Source organism: Stegostoma tigrinum, chromosome 33 (genome assembly GCF_030684315.1).
Source record: "Stegostoma tigrinum isolate sSteTig4 chromosome 33, sSteTig4.hap1, whole genome shotgun sequence".
Classification (NCBI taxonomy): domain Eukaryota; kingdom Metazoa; phylum Chordata; class Chondrichthyes; order Orectolobiformes; family Stegostomatidae; genus Stegostoma; species Stegostoma tigrinum.
This window is the reverse complement of record NC_081386.1, coordinates 6921018-6933721: the sequence shown is the minus strand read 5'-3', so window position 1 is coordinate 6933721 and position 12704 is coordinate 6921018. Positions and strand designations below refer to the sequence as shown.

Genomic DNA, 12704 nt, shown 5'->3' with positions numbered 1-12704 from the left:
TTCATTTGCCATTTGTGACTGTGTCTGAAGCTGCTAATGCCTGAAATTCTGGAATACCTTCCCTCCTCCCAAACCTTTCTATGTCTTTTGCCATTGAAAATGATTATTAAAACCTACGCTTGATGAAGGGGCAATGCTCAAAAGCTTGTGTTTTCAAATAAACCTGTTGGTCTAAAATCTAGTGTTGTCTGACTTCTGACATTAAAACCTATATCGCTGACCAAGCGCTTTGGCCAACCACTGTAACAACTCCTTATGTCAGAATATGTTTCAATGCTCTGGTGGGCCAACCTGAATTTTTTTTTAAATGTTGAGGATGCTGCAACAAGCAAGTTATTGCTGTTCTTAATGGGGAAAGAATTGGATTTTGAAATCCAGTCATTGTTTTTCCAAATATAATTCATGGATTTTATCACTTGCCTCAGGAAATCATAAAGTTTTCTGTGCAAATCTTGTGTTTTCTAAATAGAGAAAATGGCATTGAAATGGTTTTGCCATTGCCTCATGTAATGTGATTCTGTTCTGTAAAACTAATTCAGATCTAAAGTAAACTGGGTGAAAATTTTAATTTGAGCTTTCCGTATCTGAAACACATAGGATCAAATTGGTCATCCATTTTATGTTGTATGGGATGGAGCGAACAAGTGCAGGGGATGGTGGGTCCAAATTGATCCCCAGCTTTTCAGCTGGGTTAACATTAAACACAGCTCTATAAAACTTTGGTTAGACTGCACTTGGAATACTGCGTCCAGTTCTGGTCGCCCTATTATAGGAAAGATGTGGATGCTTTGGAGAGGGTTCAGAGGAGGTTTACCAGGATGCTGCCTGAACTGGAGGGCTTATCTTATGAAGAGAGGTTGACTGAGCTCAGTCTCTTTTCATTGGGAAAAGGAGGAGGAGAGGGGACCTAATTGAGGTATACAAGATAATGAAAGGCAAAGATAGAGTTGATAGCCAGAGACTATTTCCCAGGGCAGAAATGGCTAGCACGAGGGGTCATAGTTTTAAGCTGGTTGGAGGAAAGTATAGAGGGGATGTCAGAGGCGGGTCCTTTACACAGAGAGTTGTGCGAGCTGGAATGCGTTGCCAGCAGCAGTTGTGGAAGCAAGGTCATTGGGGTCATTTAAGAGACTGCTGGACATGCATATGGTCACAGAAATTTGAGGGTGCATACATGAGGATCAATGGTCGGCACAACATTGTGGGCTGAAGGGCCTGTTCTGTGCTGTACTGTTCTATGTTCTATGAGGCTGCAGAGTTTATGTAACTGCAGATTAGAAGTTGATTGTGCTAAAGACAAAGGAACAGCAATTTGTCTAGTTACAGTCTTAAAACAACCAGAAAGGCAGAAGTTTCAATCTATTCCCCATTATGAATCACTTTACAGAGATTAAAACCCACGGGATTTCCTCCTCGATTTCAAATAGTGGCCACCTAACCAATAGCAATGCAGTAGAATAAAAAGTAAATCAGGAGAAAATGAGAGAGTGTAACATAAAAGTTATTAATCATGGGTAACTTTAATCTTCATGTAGAATGACAAAAAGAAATTGCCAAATGTGGTCAAGGGGAAGAAATTATAGCTAGTGCTTGATAGTTTTCTAGAACCATATGTTGTGGATCCAACCAGGGATCAGACTATTTTGGATTTCATAACATAGAATGAGGTAGGTTTAATAAATCTCAGAATTAAGCAGTCCAGTAAGAACAGTGATCATGCCAAGATAGAATTTAGCATTGAGTTTGAGAATGAGAAATTTGGGTCAGAAACAACTGTATTAAACTTAAATAAGGGTACTTGCATAGGGATATGCAAAGGTGTGGCTGGAATGGACTGGGAAAAGATTTCAACAGAAAAGCCAATTAAGGAACAATGGCAGACATTTTTTAGAAAATAGTTCTTAACTCAAGCCAAGATATGGCCAAGTGAAGGAGAAGGATTCCGAGAAGTGAATTAAATGACCATGGTTAACTGGTGAAGTTAAAGATAGCATCAGACTGAAAGGAGAAAAAAACACATTTGGCAAATATTGATGGTAACCCAACAAAAGATTACCCAAGAAAGGGAGAAAATAAACTGAGGGCAAAATAATGAATAATATCAAGAGCAACAGCAAGAGCTTATTTTTTAAAAAAATCAGAAAGAACAAAGATGCTAAAGTAAACATCAGTCCCTTAAAGAATGTGACTGGACAAATAATAAAAGGGTAACAGGAAATGACAGAGGAGTTGAGTAAATACTTTATATCAGTCTTCACACTCATGGACATTAACAGCTTTCTAAAAATACAAAGTGATCAAAGAGGAATTCGTAAAGGGAAGAGGAAATAAAAACAATATCTATCATTAAAGAAGGAAACAATTGGGATAAAGACTGATTCACTCCCTGGGTTGCATCCTAGGATTTTAAATGAACTAGCTGCAGAATACCGGATATACCAGTATTAATCCACCAATAATCCTTAGATTCTGGAAAAATCCCAGACCTTGGAAACTGCAAATGTAACACCCTCATTCAAAAATGGGAGGTTACAAAATATGGATAATGATATGACAGATAGATAAGCATCGATCATTGGGAAATGTTAGAAGCAATTGTAAAGGATGTAATAGTAGAGCATTTAGAAATACCTAATATCATCAAGCAGAGTCAGCATGGCTTCATGACGGGAAAATCACACCTTACAAATCTGTTAAAATTCTTTGAGAAGGTTACAAGTGGTATCAATAAAGGGAAACAAGAAGATGTAATATATTTCGTCTGCCAATATGCGTTCAACAAGGTACCACATTAGACTACTCAATAAGATAGGGGTCCATGGTTTTAGAGGCAGTATATTAGCGTGGATGTAGGATTGTTTAACTATTAAAAAGATGGAGTATTGGGATAATGGAGAAATTTTCAGGATGGCACCCTTTGGAGTGCCACAGGGATCTGTGTTGAGGCCACATTTATTTATAATATATATTAATAATATGGATGAGAGAAGTGAATGTATTATCACCAAGTTTGTGGATGACAAAACAAAAATGCGGTAAGGCAAAAAGTGAGAGAGATGCACAGCTTATAGGAAGATATAGACACGTTAAGTGACTGGGTTAATATGTGGCAGATGGAATTCACTGTGGGAAAATGTGAAGGTATATACTTGGGCAGAAAGAAGAATCAAATATTATTTCAAAAAGGAAAGACTCTAGAAGGGCGCAGCACATTGTGGTTTGGGGGGCCTTCATGTATGAATCTTAAAAAAAAATTCCACATTCAGTGGGTAATAGGGAAGTCAAATGTCCTGCTGACTTTTATTTCAAAGGGAATGAAGTATAAAAGTAGAGAGGCCTGGTTAAAACTAATGAAGGCAGTCCACATTTGGAATACTGTGCACAATTTTGTATTTCAAGAAATATGTACTGGCATTGGAGACAGTCCAGCGAGTGTTTACTGAGATGATTCTGTGTATGGGGATATGGTTGAAGTAATTTTTCCTCAGTGCTTACAGTGCAAGTAGTCAAATATAGAGAGGATATAAACCTCAGATATTCACTAGATATCGTAAGGCTTACAAAGGACAAAGAAAATTACAGCACAGGAACAGGCCCTTCGGCTGTCCAAGCCTGCACCGATCGAGATCCTCTGTCTAAACCTGTCATCTGTTTTCTAAGGGTCTGTATCCCTTTGCTCCCTGCTCATCCATGTACCTGTCCAGATACATCCTAAAAGACACTATCGTGTCTAAATCTACCACCTCCACTGGCAACGTGTTCCAGGCATCCACCACTCTCTGTGTGAAGAACTTTCCACGCATATCTCCCATAAACTTTCCTCCTCTCACTTTGAACTCATGACCCCTAGTAATTGAGTGATCTACTCTAGGAAAAAGCTTCTTGCTATCCACCTTGTCTATACCCCCTCATGATTTTGTAGGCCTCAATCAGGTCCCCCCTCAATCTCTGTCTTTCTAATGAAAATAATCCTAATCTACTCAACCTCCCTTCATAACTAGCACTCTCCATACCAGGCAACATCCTGGTGAAACTCCTCAGCACCCTCTCCAAAGCATCTACATCCTTTTGGTAATGTGGCGACCAGAACTGTATGCAGTACTCTAAATGTGGCCAAACCAAAGTCTTATACAACTGCAACATGACCTGCCAACTCTTGTACTCAATACCCCGTCTGATGAAGGAAAGCATGCCGTATACCTTCTTGACCACTCAATTGGAACAATAGACCTGAACACCCAGATCTCTCTGTACATCAATTTTCCCCAGGACTGTTCCATTTACTGTATAGTTTGCTCTTGAATTAGATCTTCCAAAATGCATCACCTCGCATTTGCCTGGATTGAACTTCATCTGCCATTTATCTGCTCAACTCTCCAGCCTATCTATATTCTGCTGTAATCTCTGACAGTCCCCTTCACTATCTGCTACTCCACCAATCTCAGTGTCATCTTCAAACTTACTAATCAGACAACCTATACCTTCCTCCAGATCATTTACAGATATCACAATCAACAGTGGTCTCAGCACAGATCCCTGTGGAACACCACCGGTCACAGGTCTCCAATTTGAGAAACCCCCTTCCACTACGACTCTCTGTCTCCCGTTGCCTAGCCAGTTTTTTTATCCATCTAGCTAGCACACCCTGGACCCCATGCGACTTCACTTTCTCCATCAGCCTGCATGTTTTCATTTGATTCCTACTATTACTACAAAATGCAGTGCGTTAACTAGCCCTTTGATTTACTCGCACCACCTGGTCTTCCTATGTGCTCGACCACATGAATTTTACTTTGCATGGCCGTAGCATATGAACCTCGAAAGATATTAAAGTATCTATATCCAAAGCCTACACTCAAATTAGCCCTACGTTCTTTATTTCTGAATGAGTTTTCCATTAATTTGCAAGTAGTATGTTACATTCGCATTCTTAATGTTTGAGCATCAAAACTACAAATCATATGCTGTGTCCTTTCACAAAATTAACCAAAATGGAAGAGTGACACAGAGAATTGCACAAAGCAACAATGTGTTTGAACAGAGATAGTTAGAACTGTCGATGCTGGAGTCAGAGAGACCACAGTGTGGAGCTGGAGGAACACAGCAGGCCAGGCAGCATCAGAGAAGCAGGAAAGTTGACGTTTCGAGTCAGGACCCTTCTTCAGAAATGGGGGAGGGGGAAGGGAGCTGAGAAATAAGTAGAAAGAGGAGGAGTGGGGCTCGGGAACGTAGGTGGGATGGTGATAGGTGAGTGCTGGTAGGCAGCGGTGGGGATTGATCAGTGAGGTGGGAGGAGTAGATAGGTGGGAGAGAAGATGGACAGGTTGTTCTGGTGAAGGAAGCAGGGATGAGAGGGAGGGTTGGTCATGGAATAAGGCTGGGGTAGAGAGATTTTGAAATTGGTAAAGTCCACATTGAGACGTTGAGTTGAACAAGTACTTTCCTCTTGTGAACTAATGATATTTGTTTTAATTGTGTGTAAGTATTGAATGTTCAAAAGTCACAAGCTGGGAAATCAAGCTGCACCAGTCAGCATGAGTGTGAAAATGATATGATTAATTACTGGTTTGATTAATTTGCCTGACTTGGCTTGACTTGCATCTAGGATAAAATAAGTACATAATACAAGTTTATTAATTCTGAATAAGCAAACTTTCCTTTTACAGGTGACATCTTTAATTATGAATTACTCATATGCAAGCTTTAACAATACTATCTTCAAAATCAAAACATGTGCACGTTCATTCTCGAATAGGACATGAGTCAGAATTCTGCAAAAATACCGCGTAGAGAAATGTGGGCAAAAAGGAACTATGTCTGTGTATCCCTGGTCAACACGACAAGGGTTAGTGAGGTGTCTTTCTCGTTGCTTGTTTTGGTTTTTGTCAGTAGTACCATGTTATTGTTGGCTGGTGATCCTCAATTTGATAACTGGACAGTGGGCCTAGATTTTATTTTAATTTCAGAGTTATTCTTTTCAAGAGTCTTTTAGTACTGGTTTTCTACTGTACTCGGGTCTGAGTCCCACTGCTGTCTTCTCTGATCTGTGACATGCTGCTACTTAGAAGCAATTGAAAAGTTGCTGGCAGTTTATTTTTCAATTTCAGGGCACTTGGTGCCAAATAGTCTCTCAAAAGTATCAAACCCACCTCCTCTAAAAGTTACACATCCTATATTACCAAGGAAGGAACACAAAACAGTTCTACTTTTGGAATGAGTTCTAAAAGTTCATTGTTGTGATTCAGTTCAACAGTCCAAACTCACTTTTATAATTTCTATTTCAAATCAGGAGCCTATATTTTATGCAAAGAATGAAGAAAATGATAGCTGCAGTTGGTATTCCAACATTCTACAAACACTGTACTTGATCTTTTGTGAATTTTGATTGATGCAAGATCTGTCAGCATTTCTCCCGGAGCACATGTAAAAATGTTGCTTTTAGTGAGTTTATTGCATAAAATAATTTGTTTAAATGTTAATGAAAAAATGTCAGTCTGTTTGAAAGGTGTATAACCACATGAATCAAATTTATTTCAGATATAGAATCAAAAACGCTACAAGGCCATAAAGGAGACCACAAGCTAAATGTTTCAGGAATAACAGTCATTGAGAATACAACCATTGAGTTTCAGAAAAACTCTGATAAAGAAGTTCTGAAGATACACGGCCCACTCGGTGCAGACTTTATTATCAAGGTAATTTTGTAAGCTTTGATCATTTTTCAAACTTGTATGTATGATGATTAACTGTGCAACTGCTATCTTCAAAGGTATGCTGGCAATACCAATCTAAAGAATACTGAGATCATAAAGAGTATACAGCAAGATTTAGCTGGAATGGGTCATTTGTGGCCTATTTTGTGCAGTTGTTGGAGGAGATAAACAAGGCAGACTTTGAAGGTTATATACTGTTGATAAATTTATTTGCGTTTTCAGGAGGCGTTGGTAGAATCCTCTGACTGTGAGTCAACGAAAACTAAAGTTTATGATGTTAATGGAAAATTAATTAGCTGGATTCAAAACTGGGTTGGCAAAAGAAAAGAGAATATGTGGAATTTGATCGCAGCCTTGTTGGAACAACAGGGATTAGGTGTTGAAGGGGGTGGGACAGTTCATCCCAGACACCCCCTTGTGGAAACCTTTCTAAATGTTCTGGGGGAAAAAGCTGCTGGTAATAATCAGAATACTGATGAGATACTGTATGACCGAGCATCAAAAATAAATAAGATAGCATTCTGAAATATTAATAACAATTAAGTTAGGATTGAGAGAAGAACCTTAGAACAATATTGATGTAATCTAATGTACATAGGAAAAGAAAACAACAACTTTTCACACAGTGTGGAGGTGGAGAAGGAAGTGGTGTTGTGTGCAGCCTTGCTTAATTGTAGCAATGTTCCCTGTAACCTGGGTGGTCACAAACATTTTAGCCTTGACGATGGTTCAAAGTTGGGTGTACCGCAGTGGTGTTCCATTGTCTGATGAGAGTTTTAAGATTTTTTAAATTTAGTTGTGGGATGTGTGTGTCACTGGCTGTTTCAACATTCATTGCCTGCCCCTAGTCTCCCTTGAAAAGATGGAGGTGAGCTGCCTTCTTGAACCACTGCAGTCCTACATACCAATATTTCGAAAGTATCAAGCACCTTAGGATGTTGCAAGGCATAAAATATTCTTTCTCTGTCTGCCTTATGATTATTAATCACTTACCAAAAGCTTGATTATTATCATAAAAGAGAATCAAGAAAATTTATTGCCTTCATACTGAGTAAACATAAGACTATATTTGGAATTTTATGAGCGGGTTTTGATATCTGACCTTCAGAGAGATAATGATGAAGAGTTCAGAATAGAATGACAGATGTGAGACCAGGATTTGTGCCGAAGCCTAAAGCAAAGAGTCAAAGCAAGTTGAAATTACTTACATTCAAAGAGAGAAAATTGAAGAAAATTTTAATTTATCTTTGGCATGCATAACAAATGATCTGGGCAAAAACAGGATCCTTTTTCTTTTCAATGTAAACTCAGATTAACAAACTTGAGGTAAAATTTTGGGAAGCCGGAAACGGTTGTTTATTTCACAGTTAATGTATGGATCAACCCTGCCCCAAAGGATTCTGTGTTCCTGTTACAAGATATACTTTAACATACATGTTATTGTCTGGAGCTAAGGATAGTGACGGTAGAGACTGCAATTTTGTTCCATCTCATGGCTGATGGGGAATCTCTCACACTGTTTGTTCCTGCTTGTTGGTTCGTTTTGCGCAAATTTACAAGGTAGTGCTGAACTTGGTTGACTGCATTATAAATGCATTGTCCTTGTATCCAGTCCAGGAGTGGGACTTGATCCTAGAACTTCAGCTTCCGAAGCGCTGCCACTGTGCCTCAGATCTCCAGACATATAGGATGGAGTTAGATACTCCACAGAACAATAGCTGTCCACTACTGACTGCATTGTGTCAGATGAGAACAAATGATCGAAAATGAATAATGTCCTTGGAGACCAGTGAACAGAAATCAAATTGTGAAATATAAGAAAGAACAGGTGGACCTTATGATCGTTTGCTATAGAATTGTACAGCACCAAAACAAACCTTTCGGTCCAACAAGGCCATGCCAACTTGATGTCCTAAATTATTCCACTCCCATTTGCCAGCATTTGGCCCATTAGCCTGTTACCGCTTCCTATTCATGTATCCATTTAGATCCCCTTTTAAATGTTGTATTGTATCTGCCTTCACTACTTCCTCTGCAGTTCATTCCGTACACACACCACCATCTGCATGAAAAAGTTATCCCTTAGGTCCCTTTTAAATTTCTCCCCTCTCATCTTAAATGTGTGCCCTCTAGTTTTGGACTTCCCTAGCCTGGGGAAAAGACCTTGGTTATTCACCCTATCCGTGTCCCTCATGATCCTTTAAGCCTCAAAAGGTCACCCTTCAACCTCCAAAACTCTAGGGAAAACAGCCCCAGTCTATTCACCTTCTCCCTATAGCTCAAACCTCCAACCTCTGCAATGTCCTTGCAATTTCTTTTCTGCATTTTTCAAGTTTGACAACAGCCTTCCTATAATAGTGAGACCAAAATTGCATGCAGTATTTCAAAAGTGGTCTAATCAATGTCCTGTACAACTGCAGCATGACCTCCTGACTCCTGTACTCTATGCGCTGACCAATAAAGATGTGTATCAAACACCACCTTCAGCACCATTTGGAGATCCGGAAGTACTTATAAAATAGATTAGGTTTGTCTCCTTCATGACTTCAGAATACCCCAGAATGCTTTACAGCAACGAAGTACTTGTGAAATCTAATTACTGTTGAAAGTAGTGAGCATGCTAGAAGCACTTCAACTGAGCAGAAGAGATAAGTTGTGCCTGTTCTGTGGAAGAATGAGTTGGATGGGCAGTGCACTCAATGCTTGTTTCAGAACTTATATTTGAATTTCAACAACAGATGGTTAGTAAAAATGATATAGATAAAATACCTATCAGTGACATTGTTTGAGCTTTAACATGCCCATATTAAATATTTCTATCCTTTACTTTAGAAGATAAACTTGTCCTTTTGGGTGACTGTTCCATTGAGGTGATGTTATGTTGGCAAACTGCTACACTGCATTAGACAGGAAATCAGAGTGCATGGCAATTAGTGAAATAGTGTTTAGAGACACTTGCACTTTGGTATCTGATCCCATTTTATATTTGCTATTAGATAAAGAGCAGATGAATACAGCAGAGAGGACAGTAAAGAGGACAGAACCTTGAAGCACATAGGTGATGAATCTGGTATAGAGGCAAGAAAACTGCAGGCTGAAAGAACACAAGAGACCAGACAGCATTTTGAGGAAAAGAGCAGTCAACGTTTCAGGAATTACCCTCCTTCAGTCCTGAAGAAGGGTAATACCCGAAACGTTGACTGCTCCTTTCCTCCAGATGAATCTGATATGTATGGAGTTTGCTCTGCTGTTTGGGTTATGATCATTAAGATTGTGACTATAACAGAGCACTGTCTTAGTTGTAGATCAAGGAAACACACAAGTCAATTGCGATAATGGGAACTGCAGATGCTGTAGAATCCAAGGTAACAAAGTGTGGAGCTGGATGAACACAGCAGGCCAAGCAGCATCTCAGGAGCACAAAAGCTGACGTTTTGGGCCTAGACCCTTCATCAGGGAGGATGATCAGCTCTCTGATGAAGGGTCTAGGCCTGAAACGTCAGCTTTTGTGCTCCTGAGATGCTGCTTGGCCTGCTGTGTTCATCCAGCTTCACACTTTGTTATCACAGAAGTCAGATGTATTGAAAGACACAGTGGTCTAGAGGAGCAAATATCCTACAGTCACAGTCAAACAATTAAGTCAAAATACTTGAACGGTAACAAAGACAGATCAGACATTATTCCTTAGAAGCTCCCTTCCTAACACCGCTGCGAGCTTACCTACATGGCATAGACTGCAGCAGTACAAGAAGGTGACTCACTAGCCCTTCTCTAGGGTACTTAGGAAAAGGACAAATCTAGCCAGCAAACCCAACATCCTATGTAAGAAATTTTTAACATGTTACTGAATTCCCCATTGCCACAATTCTGAAAAACAATCAAATTCCTTCTTGATGGTACTTCAGCAGGGACTATCAATGAGAAGTATCATTCTTTAGTACTTGTGAACAGCAGTAGCGGAGTCTTGGGAATGATGATTGGGGTGAATGGAGGTGAGATTCTCTTTCAGGGGAAAGAAAAGAAAAGGTAAGTTCTGAAACAGAAAATACTGTTTGGTACATGCAAAGCCCATACTTTGGATGCCTATTTCTCCTTGTCAGTCAGCCAACAAAGTTCAAAACAGCTCACGCTCTTGAATAAATGTTACATAAAGTAATGGTTGGCGACGTTTATGTGAAGGCTCAATTGCAGTCTCAGGGTTCCTGTGTCTGGACAAACCAGTCATGTTTGGCTTCCACTATTCAATGTGATTAGAGATGCTTCACGGTGTTACAACCATGTTACACACTTTGCCAACTTTCTGATGAAGTAATATTGTTATGATCCCAGCTGATGATAACACTGGGCAAGCCTGTTCCCAGAATGAGACCTGGCTTGATAGACCAGAAGCTTTATTTTGCTTTTTGTCTACAATGAAGGTCAGTTACTGAACATATTCAGAGGAGCTGTCAAACATAAAGTTTTATACCATATAAGAACCATTTTACATGGTCTTGTTAGAAACAAAGATTCAACCCCTCAACAACAACCTTACAAAACTCAGTGACGAATGATCCTACCTCCAAATTAAACTTCCTGTTTCAGTTGGCATCACTGTAACATTTTTTCCTGGCAGGTTTCTGCATCCACCCCATGTTACTTCATTTATTTATTGTATATTCCTAAAACCCTCAAGCAAACTGCTAACACAGTTTCACCTGGGATCCCTACAACCCAATGGTCTCAATGTGGACTCTACAAGCTTCAAAATCTCCCCACCCCAACCTCATTCCAACACCACCACAGCACCCCCCCCCCGCACCGCCCCTGCCCCTTTGACCTGTCTGTCTTTTCTCCCACCTACCTATTCTCCCACCTCACTGACCAACACCCAGCCCCACTTTCTACCTACATGCACCTTTACTGAATTCATCCCTGCCTCCTTGACCTGTCTGTCTTCTCTCCACCCATCTGCTCCTCTATCCACCTTCTGTCGCAACCTCCCCCTCTCTATATTTATTTCGGAGCCCCCTTCCCCTCCCCCATTTCTGAAGAAGGGTCCAGAACCAAAACATCAGCTTTTCTGCTCCTCTGATGCTGCCTGGCTTGCTGTGTTCAACCAGATCCATACCTTGTTATCTCTGACTCTAGCATCAGCAGTTCCTACCATCTCTCACTCATTTTTAACATGGCTTCCTTAAGCACGGCTGTCTGTTTCCAGAGCTTTTCTGTTGCTGACTTTTAAGCCACGTGACTTTGTCTCAGCCCAGACAGTTTTAATGATTATCAAGCCAACTATACATCTGTTGGGACCAATCTGTTCTCTCTAACTTAAAAACTGCATAAAAAGAGAAAATCAACTGCCTTTTTTCCCCGACATGTTTCGATCTTACCGGAATCTTATCATGAAGGAAAGGCAGTTTGTTCCCCTTCTACACTTTTTATTTCTATGATATACTGAACTGTTCACATCTAGCATTTAATAAACACATTAGAATGCATATAAGCGAGCAAATTTCCAGACACCCTTCTACCACTCTCAGAACTCAAAATGAAAATAACAGTTTTGCCAGAATCTTTGCACAGGCCTCAGTGTTGTGGTTTATAGCTGAATGTTTGACAGAATCAGATGACAAGTGTGATGAGACCTCTCTCTACATCAAGACAATCTCACTCCGCCTTTTATGCTTTTAACACATAGTGTGGTGAGATTCTTGCTAGGCACTGGCAAGATACCAGTGCTGATCATTATTTCTTGTTAAATGCTTTGTTAATGTGACAAATTGCCTCAATAGCGTTGACACTTCCATCTATTCAACTCACTGAGCCAACTACAGTCTGAAATATCTCAGCAAGGAGCCCAGAATGTGTATTGGCGGAGTCAGCTTGTTGTTTGGTCTGAGAAGCCTTCATGTTGGACACTGGGCAAAAATATCATGGGGTATGAACCATGGGCATCAGCTAAATGCATGCCCCTTCCATGGTCATTGGCATCTGGAACTCATCACAATC

The 12704-nt window shown here is 40.1% G+C and overlaps 1 protein-coding gene across 1 annotated transcript in view; it reads left to right on the top strand.

Moving 5' to 3' along the window:
* Positions 1-12704, top strand: part of adamtsl3 (ADAMTS-like 3) — a 582072-nt gene that overhangs the window by 363004 nt on the left and 206364 nt on the right. The window contains exon 9 of the mRNA XM_048563174.2: positions 6538-6695. Coding sequence (XP_048419131.1) covers positions 6538-6695 — 158 coding nt within the window. The remainder of the gene's footprint in view (positions 1-6537; positions 6696-12704) is intronic.